Source organism: Pseudopipra pipra, chromosome 3, assembly GCF_036250125.1.
Source record: "Pseudopipra pipra isolate bDixPip1 chromosome 3, bDixPip1.hap1, whole genome shotgun sequence".
NCBI classification, from domain to species: domain Eukaryota; kingdom Metazoa; phylum Chordata; class Aves; order Passeriformes; family Pipridae; genus Pseudopipra; species Pseudopipra pipra.
In genome coordinates, this window is record NC_087551.1 from 115,051,280 (window position 1) to 115,067,211 (window position 15,932).

Below are 15,932 nucleotides of genomic sequence, written 5' to 3' on the forward strand. Positions count from 1 at the left end.
AAGAGCTCTAATTCTACATCAAGCGTAACTATTTCATACACAGAGGGTTCATCAGGAGATGGTGCTGTCCTGAAGGCACACAGAGCTGTGGTGGTTTGTCATTTTACACATCAGGACAGTAATACAAGCATTTTAAAGTGCTAAACATCCTGTACTGCCTCTGTGGAGGGGGACACAGAAAACACAGTCCTGTACAATCAGATCCCAGGACTTTGCATTAGCTTAGTCCAGCAAAGCAGAACAGATTTCAAATATTTCCTTCGGGGAAACACCCAGCCTAAGCTGAAAACATCAATGCAGTGCCAGGCCAGAACAGGGAAACAAACACTTAGTTACTGGTTCCAGTCCTGCAAAGACTCTGTGATGGCCTGTGACCACACAGAAGTGTGTCTATCCTGTGTTCCCAAGGGAGCTCAGGATTTCAGTCTTAGCTGGGCCTCAGCTCCTGCTCCTAATCAGTTCCCCAGGCCCTTGTGCAAGCAGGAGGGAAGAGGAGCTTTATAGAAATGGTAAAAGCACATCCCACAGATCTGCTGGCCGAGGTCTCACTGGAATTGCAAACCAGAGGAGTGCAGCACAAACATGGTGCTTCCATGGAAAGGAAGCTCCTCCTGCCCTCAGAGGGGAGAAAACTCTTCCCAGCCATTTAGCCGTGAACAGAAACAAGCATTCATCCCTAAACTACACCTGAGTTCACTGGCCCTTTCCTGTTATACAACATTATCCACAAAAGAGACATTACTGTGAGCAGAGGGAAAGGCAAAGCACACCCAGGCTCAGAGTGCTCTGTCTCTGCAGGACTGAAGGGCTGGGAGCTCTAATGATCACCTCCCACTCTGCAGATGTGTTTGAAAGACCCACTTTGCTCTGTGCTGCTCCCAGCTCATACAAAGGGCTGTAAGAGCCTTTTTGGACAAGGAATCTACTGCTTGTTAGGCAAAGTTCTGCATCCTGAGCAATCACAGCGCTGTCCAAATGCCAGTACCAACTATAAAATACCCGGATACACCACGAGGGGAAATGAGGAAAGTGGGAAAGGAGAAATGCAGAGTGTAAAGAGAGTGCAGACCCCCACCAAGAGGGAGTCTGGATTAGGCTAAGTGGAAAGGTTTCTGCAAAAGCAAAGGAAGAGCTGAACACCAATACTGAGCTAAAGACATGATGCCTGGGGGCTAAAAAAAAAAAAAAAGAGAGATTGTCCAGAGCAGTGCTACATTTTTTTAAACAACACAAGAGGTAAAACAGCTCCTCCTACTCTCTAGAATCAATTACAGGTTTGCATGATGCTAAAACACGCCCAGGAAAACAGTGCTGCTGTTCACCAGAGCAGGCAAAAGGACACTTGAGTTGGGTTTAAAACACCCACCTCCAAAGCCCCAGAGTGACCTACCTTTCCATGACTGCCAGGCACTCCTTTCTCCACGTGAACCGACTGCCTCGCCGTAGTCTGAAGGTCCCAGAGGTAGCTGTGACTGGGGGAGGCGTCTGTCTCCATTCTGGCTCTTCTACTGGGATAGGAGCTGGTCTCATGCTTAGTGTGGCCCCTAAGAATAACAAATATTGTGGGGTTTAGAGGGTTAAAAGTCATGCCCATCCTCTCATTCCTGTCCGTGGGAAAAAAGACAGGACAGGTGGTGAAACCATTCACACTAAAAAAGTAAAGCACTGTCCAACAGAGACACCTTAAAGATACACTAAGAGTTGCCATCCCCAACCTCCAAGCCAGAGAGGTACCAGCTGACCATGGAAGTCTAAGGAGACATAACTGAGCTGACAGGCACTTAGGAAGAGCTGTCCTGTCTTCATCAAGAGGAAAAGGGTTGTAAAGAAAGGGTGAGCTGTGCCCCAGCTGGGATTTATTTAGGCTGTGCTGCCACCTGGTCTGTCACAAAATGGGAAACAGCAAGTACTGTTTAATTTTACAGCAATGTCAGGAAACAAAATGGAAAATTTATACCAACGGTATTTCAGCGCGTCCAAAGAGCTGAGTGAACACCTGAAGCAGCTCCACCAACAGAAGCACAACCTGTGGCCTGTGCAAACATGGGCTCACGGGTGCCAGGGGGCCTGGAAAAGTCACTGAAAGCAGATTAACACCACAACTTTCCTCTTCTGCTCCCCTTCTGTGGATGTATTTCTCCTTTCAATAGCTCTGAGCTGGAAAGCATCAAGCACGAGACGGGACTTGGCAAGATGCCTTCAGGAAAGGCCCCTTTGAAACTCACCCCTGATTCTTTCCACAGGAGCCTCTCAGTTAATAAATCAAGATAAATCAAGGCACACACTGGGAGATCGATCTTTCATACATCCCTGGGTGAGGACGGGAACCTGGGACAGGACACGAGGACGGAAAGCAGGGCATGTTCTGAAGGACAGCTTTGTGCTCAGTGACTTCCCCCACAGGGAGGGAAGAGCTGCTCTTGTGTGCAAAACAGAAAGAAAAAAAAAAAAGGTGTGTGAAAAGATAAATCACCACCTCTATCCCACAAGCATTCTCCACCGGAATTCCTGCACCGGGCAGATCCAGGAGGAGCAGCTCTGCTCACAGAATTGTGCACACACAGACAGCAAACCCCTCTGGGTTGGGATTTAATCATCCAAACAGACTGTGGTAGTGAAACAACACTGCTCCTCTAATACACAACGGGGTAAAAGGGTCAAGGGAACTTAAGAGTTTAACCAATAAACAAATTCCTGCAGCTAAAAAGCAAGAAATGAGCTATTTAGGCACTTGGCTGTGCTCCCTCCCAGAAATGCACACGGAGTATTTTCCTCACTGCATCTGTGGCAGGTAGTGGAGCTCCAAACAATTTACAAATGTTACCCAGGAGGAGCCTGTAGGAAGTGAAGTCCCACAATCTCTGCCTTGCACACACAACACGCGGTGCCTCTCACTAATTCCCAGCTAACGAGCCCACACAGATTACTTGGGTTTTATTGAAACATGAAATATTTCCTATAGTGCCAATTTTACTGGGAGGCCATTTCAAGGAAAGCTCCTTATCTGGTTTTTCTAGTACTTGCACACTTTAGGGGGCTGGGTGGGTGTCAAGTTGCCAAGCTTTAAATACACTTCAAAAATTGAAAAACAAACAAAAACCCACAAAACGTCCCTCCTTAGAAAAAAAAAAAATTTAAAAAAGAAACAGGGAAGAACAGGAAAAGAAATTCACTTTCCCTGCATTGTCATAGCAATATACTTTCCCTACTTGAAGGTTTAATTTCACAGGGAGAGTATAGGAAAATCAGTGATGACCAACATCAAGGTAAGTCCTTCCATGAAATTTTTCTGAGATTTTTCAGACAGAGGCTGAAAAAAATCTGCATTGAATGCATAAATTTGCTGCTGCTGCTGCTACTGATATGTTCACATGCTGAATATAACGTACTTTTTTTGTTTTACTAGCCCTGCTGGATCAATTTACCTATTTCTCTTTTCTATGGGGTAACATCAATATCAGCAGCAGATAAGAGAGAAATATGCTGAGAATTACAAGCAAGTACCACAAACAGAGAGGGAAGGATCTGAATGCATAAAGAGACCCAAAATGAGCTTGGATGTATGTGTGGAAAGAGTGGACACGGGATGAACCAAGGGCTGGAGCCCCTGTGCCATGGATGCAGGCTGGGGGAGCTGGGGGGTTCAACTCGAGAAGAGAAGGATCCAGGGAGACCTTCCAGCACATTCCAGAGTCTAAAGGGGCTCCAGGAGAGCTGGAGAGGGACTTGGGACAAAGGATAGAGGGACAGGACACAGGGAATGGCTTCCCACTGCCAGAGGGCAGGGAGAGGTGGGAGATTGGGAAGGAATTGTTGGTTGTGAGGGAGGTGAGGCCCTGGCACAGGTTGCCCAGAGAAGCTGTGGCTGCCCCATCCCTGGAAGTGTCCAAGGCCAGGTTGGATGGGGCTTAGAGCAACCTGGGACAGTGGGAGGTGTCCCTGCCCATGGCAGGGGTGGAACAAGGTGATCTTGAACCCAAACCATTTAGGATTCCTGACATGCACTGCTGCCACATTTGGTAGGCCAACTCTGGAGCTTTTCCTCATCCCCCTCAATTCAATGAGCACTTGGGGATCCTATTTATTCTGCTGTTCTAAAGCTTCATCCCAACCTTCTCACCACCCAGTTCCACTTCTTTATAACTTACTAAGTTACATCCCAGTCACCAGTTCAGAATCTTTTTATAAACCCCTCAAACAGCTTTTAAGAAGAAGAAGTGAAACTTCTCTCCTGAGCAGACAAGAGTGGAGAAAATGCAGCATGAGATTTTCATCTCAGTATATGCATCAAACAGCCAGACATCTCTCAGGGGTGTAGAGGTGAACTGTCTGGGAAGAACTGCCTTCACAGAGGGAAAGCAAAAGTGGCACCTCTCACTCCCTGCCAGTGCTGAGCCCCTTTTCCTGCAGTGCTGGGTTTTCTCTGTGCAAACCTGAATTCCCTCAAACGCAAGGTATGACTTCGAGGATCCTGCAGGTGGGTTTTTGGGGAGAGGAGGCAAGATTGGTGCTTCCCCATTGGAATGCAGCTCTCTCTGTATTCAGAATTCCTCATGGAGAAGGGCTGCCTCCTCTTGGCACATCCCAGACATCATCCTGAAGAAAGGGAGTTGCTGTAAGAGCATCACATGCAGCTGTTGATCCCCACAGAGGCCCTGCCACAGGGGCGAGGCACAGGATGGTAACTCCCAGCCTCAGGCATCTCCCAGCTCCAAGGAATCATTTCCTGGAGAGCCTTTGCAGCAAGTGCCTCTCTTCCACTGCACTGATAAGAACAGATGTCTCACTGTATTTTTAGCCAGGCTGACCCCAGATCACACAATAAACACCTCTCGGTTCCTCCCGAGCCAGGGCAGATTTGGATCAGCAGCAGCACAGCAAAAAGTTCCTTCCAGAGCTCCTGCCCTGGATGAAAAGGATCAGAGCAGGGACTGTTTGCTCTGGGAAACAGCACATCATCAACAATCCATTCCCAGTGCAAACCCCCTGATTTTGGGTTGGCTTTTCTTTTAGAGCTCAACAAGAACTGCTGTGGGAATAACACAAGAGATGCTACATCTTGACAATAACTACCTCTCATTTTCCCTTTTGTTCAAGGAGCAAGAGCAGAGGGTTCTCTTCAAGGTGATCACAGCTGCCTTCCTATTACAGAAGACTGGCAGAAATAAATACCCAGCCTAAATGGAAGCAGTCTGTACCCATCTGTAACTTTAACACATCATTTCTGGGTGCCAGCTTCACTTTGCACTACAAGAGGCAAGAGACAAGTTAAAGTTACTCCATAACAAACTTTCCACATTGTCCAAGACCCAGTGTCAGGCAAACTAATCAGGGAAACAACTACCAATCTAAAAAGAAATATTTATTTATTTAAAACCCATGGGCTCTGAAAAAAATCAGTCAGAACATTGCAGGACTCTCTGCACTCATATACTGGCTTCTGAAATATATACTATTTATCTACTGCCAAAATGCTCTCAGTCCTCCACAAACCACAGGACAAGTGGTGCCTGTCTGAAAAAAGCGCCATCTAAATGAAAAGCATCCCTATTAATTGGATTAAAGACCTTTCAAATACTTGCATTTAGCATTGACTTCTCCCCTTCAACAAAAAAAACCACCTTTCACCCTAAATGGCAACTCCTCCCAGAAAAATTTACAACCAGTAGAACACTGGAATTCACAGCAATGCCATTAACTCCGACATCACTCCTACCAGGAAAACGTTGGTTAAGACATTTTGGAGCAAGATTATTGCAAGCAGTAAGATAAGTGGGTGGTTTTTTTCCCCCTGGTCCATGAGATTTCAGTCTCTCTTGCAACGTTCCAGCCTGCTGCTGTCTGATCACCCACCACCAGAGACAGGAGAAATACAGAAACTGCCCATGCAAACCAGCAGTCAAACCCAAGCAAGGAACAAACAGCACATCCAAGAGGTCAGAGAAACCTGGAAAAGAATGGAAGTGATGGAATTGCTGAGGCTCTTCCACAAAGGAGCAACATCTGAACAGCAGCAGTGTCCTGAAACTGCCTTAAGGCTCCCCAACATGAAATTCTTTGGTTGGCAGATGCAGGAAAGCTTGTGGATGATTTAAAGCATTATATAGCACCATTCTACATTTGAAAAAAAAACTAAAATAAAATCTTTTTATATATTTATAAGTTATCTTTTGCTTATATAAGCACAGTAAAAGACAGGCCCTGCTGTGAGGCAAAGCAGGGGTGTCACACTCAGGGAATGGGGCTCACCTTTGTTGAGGAGATGGGAAAGTGAAAGGTGAATTCTACAAATTGTACAGAAAAACTGGCAGAACCAAGGGAAGGTTGCAGGCCTGCCAAGAGATCTCCAGTCCTTACCACACAAAACAACTATTCCTCCTTCCCAGTTTATAAATTGATTTTATCTGCTGTCCTAGTCCTTCAAAACTGGTTCAATTTTAAGTGAAAGGTTTTTTTCCATTACACAAATTCAGTCTGGACTTATTCTGAGCTTTGCAAGACAAGGAATTAAAGAAATTGGGGAACTAATTAGTTCCCAAAGACCTCACTGTGCCCACTGGTAACTCAAATATGCAGGTGTTCTGCACAGAGACCTGACTCTGTCACTCAAAGGACTGAGGTTTTGTCCCCAGCAGCTGGAATTGGAAATGTTGGGAATTCTGAGAACAGAAAGCCAAATGCCACTTCTCAGCAAGCAAGCAAACAGAAAAAAGCACATGCCAGTCATTTAATCTCTCAAGTTTCCTCCAAGGAGGACAATCTTTCACACTACAGAGAGTGCAGTGATGGCATCACTTCTTTGGGAACATGGCAGGAAGTTCCACTGATTTCCTCATTTTCTGGCTTTAGAGGAGGCAGCAGAATGTAGTGGTTTGTCTACTAATCACAGGATACTCCAAGTAGGATCCAAAACTTCGTCTCTAAATTGGTTTTGTAACAGTAATTTAAATCCAGGATTCTTTGGACAAGGTTGGTACCTTCCAGAAGACACTTGTTAATTATCTCCTGGCTACCTGCTCTGACCTGCAATATAGCAGATGGCAGTAATTCAAAGCAGTGGATGATCCTACAATAAATAAATAAATACAACCCCATTTTCCTCAAGCAGACTTTCCCCACAGCTGCAGGAAAGCTGAAGGTTCCTCCCTTTACCTCAGTGCCTTAAAAGAAACCAAATGTTATTTGGTTCTAAAAGGAATTTAAGTGCATCCAAATAGTCCCTTTGCTTAGGCAGAGGAAACAATTTGCCTTTTACACTTCTTGAAAATGCTGTTTAAGATTTCTTATTGGGAAAAAGGTTACACTCAAACAACCTCTCTTCCAGGAGGTTTTCCATGTGTGCATAAAGAAAAGCAGAGGTTCACATGGACTCATTTTATTTAAGCCACATCCTTCAGTGCTGGAAGTCTTCCTTCCTTAAGACACTTCTCAAGAGCAAAAGGACAAAGGAGATGTGAGCTCGTGGATATGGGGAAAGAAAGAAGTTAAAGAAATAAAGATTTTAGTGCTGAATTGGACAAGATTTCTCTTATCCCAGCACAGAATGTGATTTCTTAAACAGCTTCATGTGACACTGGCAAGAAAAGATGCAAAGTGATAGGAAAGATCCACACAACAGGTTTCATCTGGAGCAGATTTTTGTGGGTTTTTTTCCCCAAAATACACTTTCCAAAACCCTCTAAGTTTCTCCACTACTTTGGAGGCAACACCTTCCATCAAAGGGAAATGTCTGGGAGTCACTTTGCAGGGCACAATCCCAGCCTCTCCACGGAGCTGATACTGGATGGTTGTACCCAGGAACTTTGCTGATCCTGAATGTCACAATTCCAGCCAGTGCAAAAACCAAGGCTCCTTGGCACTTTCATTCTTTAAAACAAATTTCTAGATGCTTAACAGAAGAAACAGGCTCAGCTGTCACTTTGTACCCACCCAACTTCAATCTGAGGCAGTCTCAGGCCAATTGGCAGCTGGAGCCTCTTGATTTTCAGCTCACACACAAAGCAGGGGTTTTGAGACTCTTGTTTTCACTGGAATTTTTCTTAATAGAGTTCTGGGTATTGAAGCCAAGCTCGCATTAGAGAGCCTGAGTTTTAAATTCCTTAAAACAATTACACAGTTAATTTAATCACGCCATTGTTTAAAGGAAATTAAACGTAAATATTTTGATCTTTACAATAAAACTGCTAAAGGGAAAAAAAAAAAGAACTGTGGTCAAACAAAATCTGTGGAGAAGAACAATGTGAGGAAATTAATTAAACTGTGATGCTGAAGATTGCTGGTTAGTTAAAGATAATGAGGAGCTTTACTTCTCCTTTTATATTCAAGATCTATTTTGAGATTTGGAGAGGCAGGTGGGATTTGAAAGACACATCTCCAGTTTATCACTGGAACTATCAACATCCCATCCAGGAGATCCAACTCAAAACCCTCTGAAGTTATCCCAAAGATCCCCTCTGCCAAACTGTGGATTTTCTGCTGCAACTCTGTATTATGTAGCCATTATTAATGTTTTCTAATTGTTCATTCTGAAGAGCCTCAGCAGGTATTTCATTAATTAACTGACTGTAACTCCATTGACTGCTTCTGATTCCCAGATTTAGTTAGTGGTGGGAGGGCAAGGCAAGTATCCATGACTGAGGAGCTGGACAGACAGCTATGGATGAGACAGAGCTGGATGAGTCAGCCCTGGATCATTTGTTGAGAAGTAAAATGAAGATGTGTTCCCACCCTCCCAAAAATTACACCATTTAGAGGAAGAACCTCTGGAGTACCCCAGACAAGGAGTAAATCATCAGTGACATAACAGTGACAAAAGGTTTCCATTCCATAAATAAACAGCAGGAGATGTTTAGGCTGTATTTGTTTACCAGGATTTGTCTTCTCAAGCTGGTACCATCTGTAAAATGCCCTTTTCTTCTGTTCACTCAGGTCCGACCCCTGCTGCAACAGCCAATGGGAGATCCGGCTCTGACTGATCCCTGCAAAAACCAGAACAAAACACAAAAAAAGGAGAAGGAGAAAACTTGTTACATATAAAACATTTTTAGGTGGTTTTTATACTGATAAAAGGTGTTGCCTCACAAAGCCCAGGAACCTGCAGTGCTTGGATCCCAGGAAAAGCAGAGCTGAAGCCTCCCTGCCCTGCCCCAAACTGCCTTAACTTCTCCCTGGTGTTTTGTTCATCCTTACTCAAGGGACATCCTGGAATCTGCCCAATCGACCCACAGGTAAAAAGGGTGCAAAAGTGGGAAGCCAAATCTACCAGTGACTCGAATTGTCCACAACTTCCCTGATTCTTAAACTTCTTCATCTGTGAAATGGGAACAAGTCCCTTCCCCACTGTTACACATATATAACATAGTTAAGAGATCGTTATCACTCGATGCTTGAATGAGGGAGATAAACACAGAAACAGTCTGGGTGATACAGATCAAATCAGCCCAGAAATGGAGCAAACCAACTGTCAGCAGCTGGAACAACGGCCAGAAAACAACCCAGGAAGGGCAGCTGTCTGCCAGCAAAGCAGGAGTCAAGCTCCAGGTATCCAGGCATGATTAGGGACAAAATATTCCACTTTTTATAGCAAGATTTCTAAGAGTAAAAAGGGGGAAAAAATCATAGAAGGTAATACAGTTATTTCCAAAGCCTGACAGCGAATGAAGGATCAATGCAGAAAGGGCAAAAAGTGATTAGGAGGGAAACTAAACAAAACAAGAGGTTTAAAAGTGCACCAGGAGGTGAACTGTAGGTTCACTTGGCAACATCAACAAATGTATACAGTTTGCTGAATAACTGCAGCAGAACTTCAGGCAGAACAACTCCCTGTGCTTTCCACAAGGCTCTTCAGCCACCAGGAAGGGTTAACAACATCTCCACTCTCCTGAGAAGTGAAGTTTTAGGAGGTGCTCCAAGTAACAATATGCTGCCAACACCACCTGTGCCACCACCTGCTTGGTGATAATGCCCAGGCAGGTAGAGGCTGGTTCTCACACAGAAACCAAACTCCCTGTTCCCTCTTGAGATGCATCAAGGTTTTGTAAGATCTCATAATCATATTTAACTCATGAAAAACAACCCTCTGTAGTTTTACTGCTTCCAATCTGGGGGTTTTACTGTGCTTTTTTTCTGTGTTGAACACCGAAGGCAGTTAAGTTCAGAATGTCCCAACTTGACTCTCAGGTACCATATTCAGGTGGGTTTACTCCAACCAGATTTTTAAAATCACGGGGTTTATACTCTTAATTGTTCTTCCTTAAACGGAATTCTGGAGGCTATGAAGTTTTAATTATCCTGGGGAAAAGGGGTAGGAATGTTTTGTTTCAGAGGCAGAAGTTTACTGCTATTCACCAGGGCTGTGCCCACAAAACAGACCCTGATTTTCTTAAAACCCATTCCCAGAGACTGCCTTGCCCACAACTGAAAGAGCTCAGGAACAGCTGGGGCAGCCAAGAGTTGCCTACCCCCAGGGCCCACACTGGGATCTAAAATTGAGTTTATATTACAAGGGAAGAGGAATTATTCAACCAAGCAGAAATCTTAGATCCTGCCAAGTTTACATCAAGTAACAGTGGAAGTTACAAGTTAATACCAAAAGAAGTCAATTCAAGTTGGTGATATCCTCTGGCCCAGACCAAAGCTTCAAGAGCCTAGTTGAAATCCTGCCATCTAGATGCTTGATCACCGGTGAAAGGACCAAGTTTTGAAAATTTGCAGCTCTTGACCTACTCTTATGATTTATAAAAGCCATTTTTTGAACACAGTGCTGTGGGACACGAAGGTTTGGCTGCCCAGCTCCCATCAATCACTGGGTAACAGCACCACACATTTACTTGTTTACTACGGTCCACTTACACTCACTGCAGTGAATTAGCGTGTGCTGAGTGCTTGGATAACAAACTAAGACATAAACACAGAGCACTGTTAGATAAAAATTATAAATAAGAGATTAGATGTCCTCGGCAAGTGGAAAATCCGAATTCTCCTCACAAGGCTGCCTGACACGGTCACAACGCGGTACAGACGTGACCACTCCAGACCATGTGCTTGGGACAGCACAAAGGGGAAGGAGCCAAAAGACTCAAGCTGGGTGTTGCCACGTCCACTTTCGTAGAATCATAGAAAAATTTGAGATGGAAAAGACCTTTAAAGGTCATCTAGTCCAACACCCCCTGCAATGAGCAGGGACATCATCAACTAGGTTGGGTTGTTCAGAGCCCCATCCAACCTGACCTTGAACGTTTCCAAGGATGGGGCATCCAACAACTTTCTGGGCAACCTGTGCCAGGGTTTGGCTGTTCTCATTGTAAAAAGCTTCTTTCTTCTATCTAATCTAAACTGATCTTCCTTCAGTTTAAAAACATTACTCCTTGTCATAACAGGCCCTGCTAAGTTTGTCCCATCTTTCCTATAGGCCACAATAAGATCTCCCCAGAGCCTTCTCTTCTCCAGGCTGAACAACCCCAATCCCTTCAGCCTGTTCTCATAGGAGAGATGCCCCATCCTTCTAATCATCTCCATGGCCCTCCTCTGGATTTGCTCCAATGTCTTTCCCCATCTTTTAACCTGTATCTGTCTTACCAGCAACTCTGCACTGTCACAAGGTACTGAACTGCACCAAAGTCCTCCAATACAGAGCTGTATCTCTGCTGGAATCCTTCTGTGGCAAAATAACTGCTGTCATTTAGCCACAGCAGCTGATCCTTCGACTCACTGGGAGTCCTCACAGTTCACAAAGCTGCTTCTGCAAAATGTTCTTAAGGCATAAAACTTATCTGTACCTCAGCTCGGTTTAGAGGCCCAAAAACCACATTTCAACGGCTTCACTGATCAAGGTCACGTGTGAAGTCTGTAGCAGAACTGATCCAGGACCTTCTGGATCTCAGTGTTCTAATCCAAATCCATCCTTCACTCTATTCAATTAAATAAACACCCCCCCTCAAATTGTCATGTCAGAGTTTGTTGCATCTCAAGTGCCTCAGGGCCAGGGCCAGGGTCAGGTACTGCCACCGGGACTGCGGCGGCACGTTGTCTGTAATCATTCCTCTCTAGGAAATTGCACTGGCAGGAGAAAAAGAAATCCTCCTGCTGCCAGAAGCAGCTTAATGAAAAGTTTCTCTGGAGTACTGAAAATCCAGCTGTGTTGAGGAAATTCACTCCCAAACTGAATGGGGAAGGCTGTCATCCTCCGGGCCCAGCAACAGCAGGGCCATGAACACGTGGCTGTGAGCACAACTAGTTTTCTCACAGAAGACACTGAAGAAAAGTGGTGTTCACAAAGGGCTGTTGCAATTTAAATGCTGACTTCTTGTGTCACACATCACTCCTTCCTGTGGCAGGTTATGCTTCCTAGCAACAAACCCCACGGAGGTGGCAGGTCGCGCTCGCTCCTCTGGCCAGCCCTGCTGGCTGCTACACAAGTCACCTGGGGAAAGAGTTTCCCTTTCAAAAATATAAAAGAAATGGCAAAACACAGCATCAAGAGGAGGCAACTGGTATCTGCAGTACAAATCTCCTCATAACCCTCAACGCTGCTACTCAGCGAGTCTTTGGGAACTGGTTTTCACCTTCACAGATTTGTTCAGCGGCTCTGCTTTGCATTTCTTTCATGTTTCTTTCAGGAGAGGTTTTGAGAAGCACCTGGAACACGTCAGACCCGGAGAAGAAAGTAACTGACTGTGTTTTAATTCTTCACTTTGTAAGCAAAGTCCTACATCCACAGAACAAGTGCTTGCAAAGGACACCTATCAATTTAAGGAGATTAGCGAAGCTTGTTTACAGAAAACCTGCAAAGATCAAAATCATAGGGGGAAAAAAAAGCTTTCCCTGTGTTGTCATGAGTTTAAAAAAAGAAGGAAGGAAGGAAAATGTTTTCCAAAATCAGTGGCATGCCATTTCAGATGATCAGTAACTCAGTAACTTTCTGAATTCTCTTCACACAACAGGACTAGTTAAGTTTCCCTTTGTATTTGCATTTGCTCAGCATCCCTGTGTGTAGGTTCCAAACCTTTAGGGATTTTATTTGTTCCAGCAGTGCTCCAAGGCTGCCCTCCACTGCACTGGATGCTGTGTGTGTTTAGCATAATGGAAAGCCAACTCCTGGAGTTCTCATCTCAGTTAAGACAGAGATAGTAGGACAGGGCTGGGCTGTTCCAGCAGAATAATTGGGAAGGTGAGCAGGACTGCACCCTGCAAAGCTCTATGTGTATTTAAAAACAACAACAAAAAATGACCTCTGTGTTTTTATTCTTGGGGTTTGTTTTGTTTTTTTAAATGGTTTGGTTTTTTAAAAAATCTGGATTGAAATTTCTGCTCTGCAACCTCAGGAAAATAAGGATTTTTTTATTTTTTGTGTTCCTTCACTCCCTGTGTGTAAAAAATGGGAAAGGTAGTATTTCCAAACCTTGCAGAGGCATCATCCATCAAAATATTTATTCCCACCTGCAAAGGGCTCATCCCTGAATACTCCTGCCTCTCCTGTTCTGTAGCACAGAACAGACAGTTCCTGAAAACATTTCCCCCACTTTCCAGCCCCATTTGGAAGCTCAGGCAGCATCTCTTAGCAAGTTTACATTTCTCTTTTTACCCTTTGCCTTCTGACCAGAACTCAATTGATGCCCAGTGGCAATTAAGGCAAATTGCAGCACGAGACTTCAAATTATGGCTGATAAAAATTTGGCCCCTCACCTGCCCCACATGGGGCTGAACCCCCACCCTGAGCAAAGCTGCAGCTCCTGGTAAAAGCAGCTCCAAATCCAAGATAGGAAATTCCGCAGGAACTATTATTAGCTCCTGTTTATACTGTCATTTTTCTTATCAGTAGGAGATTATTTATACAGAGCCCAACCCAAGTGCTTCTTGTTTATCTTATTACAGACACCATTAAAAAAGTTTCTATAAAAAGCAGCTCCTGTTTTTAGGACCAGCACTAATAAGTGTTATGTTAAGGTTTCGCTTCTTATCAATCATTCCTTTATTTTCAAGTCACCATTTAATACTCTGTTACTATTTTCCAACCTGCCCTCTCCTCTCAGTACACCATAGAACGTCTTCCAGGTTTAATTTTTTCCCGTCAGATTCATTATCTAAATCATTTTTAAAGTTTCTGGTAATTTTATATGGACTTAGAGAGCCTAAAAAATTGTTCTACTGCAACAGCTGACTTTAACCTTCAGCTCCATGTTCCTCTGTCATGTATCCTCCCTCTCCATCACTTCCCTTGTGCTACAGCAGGAAAAACAAAAGGAAAAGCTGTTTACTGATGCAGAGGCTGGGGTAGGAACGTGGATTCTGTTAAGTGCTTTGCAATATGAGAATTAAGATGAGAAAAAGGAGAAATAGATTTCTGAATGAAAGAGGAGCTCGAAGAATTAGCAAAATAAGGCAAAATGGAAGTTTCAAGGGGTCCAAGTTGCAGTGCAGGGTTCTGCTCCAAGGGCAGAGCACAGCAAGTTACAGAGTGGGGATAAATAAGGTCGTAAGCATTGGGGAAACATCACAGCCTCTGAGGAGCTGATCAGAAATCTGCAGCCTGAAGACATCCAAACACATTGGTTCAGCTCAAGCTTATCACTTGTATGTCCAATCTGGCTGGTTCAAACCCAGCCACAATTAAGACAAGGCAGCCAAGTTCTGGGCTCCAAGCTAAAGGTCCAATATCACTGTTCAGATTCACTGTTATTGCTTCCCCCCCCCCCATGCCATGATCCCCTCCCATCACACACACACGGAATTTTTTAGAGTACTAAAGGAATTGGTGGAGAGGGAAAGGACAAAGTTGGCAGCAGGGGCAGCCAAGCCAAATAACTTTCCTGAGAGAGTTCAGAGCCAGCCATACACTTCTCTTTTCTTTCTTGCCTCTTCCTGGAGCAGAAGGGCTGAAGCCTAAAAGCTAATTTATTCATTTGCCTCTTGTATAAGTAACTATTTACAGAACACCTTTACCAGTAAGACTAAGGCTGTAAATACTGAGATGATACCATTTGGGATCATATATTCTGCAAAGCACTGCCTCTGTCTATACAAACTGTTATTTTAATGAACCAAAAGCGGTTTTCCAGGCATTCCTCGGGAGCCTCTTGGATGCTGGAGACATCTGAAGAACACACAAGTCAACCAGCACTCATCAGGCCTAAAAAACTCTGGAAATGAGAGCCCTGGGACACGTGCTCTCTGCTCTGGATCTCTGTCCTGAGCTATTTTAGTCCCTCCTCACCACCCTGTGCTTTTGAGAGGAAGCTGATGTTTCTCCCTGGTAGTGCTGAGCACACTCTTTAATCTGGTCCTTTCAAACATCTCTGAGATTCACTATTTCTTTCAGATAAGCCATAACTATGTACTTGATGGTGGCATGCAAGTACTACACATCTGCTTACACAGGGCTGTGGGTTATATTTGTAATCAATCAGCTCCTGGAACCTTCCCACAGAGGATGACACGGATCAACTGCAAAGATCTACATGGTTTCCCATTGATTTGGCCTGATAATAAAACAGTGCCATTAGCTCAGTCCTCCTTCTCTCCAGTGCCATCTTCCAATAATTCTCTGATCACTGTGGGAGCTCATCCTGGATTCCCCTTGAGTTGAGTGGGATGGGTGTGAAATTTAGTCAGCCACGTCTGAATTGGATGGAGTTGTTTATTCACAGGAGGAAACAATCTGAGCTCCCAAAGGCTACATGCCAACCTCATGCCAACTGAAATCCAAGAGAGACAGCTCAGGATGGGAGGAGAAAAACCACCAGCTGTGAAGAGACTGGGCTTGACTTTCCTACAGCCTGAGCCAGGGGTATCAGAGACATGTGCCCACCTAGTTAATTATAATTAGATCCATTCCTTCCATCAATACATTAGTTTTGGTGTGGTGATTCTGATTCAGTGGCCCCACTGACCAGAAGAAATATTGGCTTGCTTTGGAAAGAGTCCTTTCCTGCAGT

General features: G+C 44.4%; 1 protein-coding gene across 10 annotated transcripts in view; it reads right to left on the bottom strand.

Moving 5' to 3' along the window:
• Nucleotides 1–15,932, bottom strand: part of HMBOX1 (homeobox containing 1) — a 123,385-nt gene that overhangs the window by 42,310 nt on the left and 65,143 nt on the right. For all 10 annotated transcript variants that reach the window (XM_064651206.1, XM_064651205.1, XM_064651204.1 and 7 more), the window contains exons 5-6: nt 8,868–8,978; nt 1,391–1,544 (exon numbers count right to left, since the gene is read on the bottom strand). In XM_064651206.1, the coding sequence (XP_064507276.1) occupies nt 1,391–1,544; nt 8,868–8,978 (265 nt within the window). The remainder of the gene's footprint in view (nt 1–1,390; nt 1,545–8,867; nt 8,979–15,932) is intronic.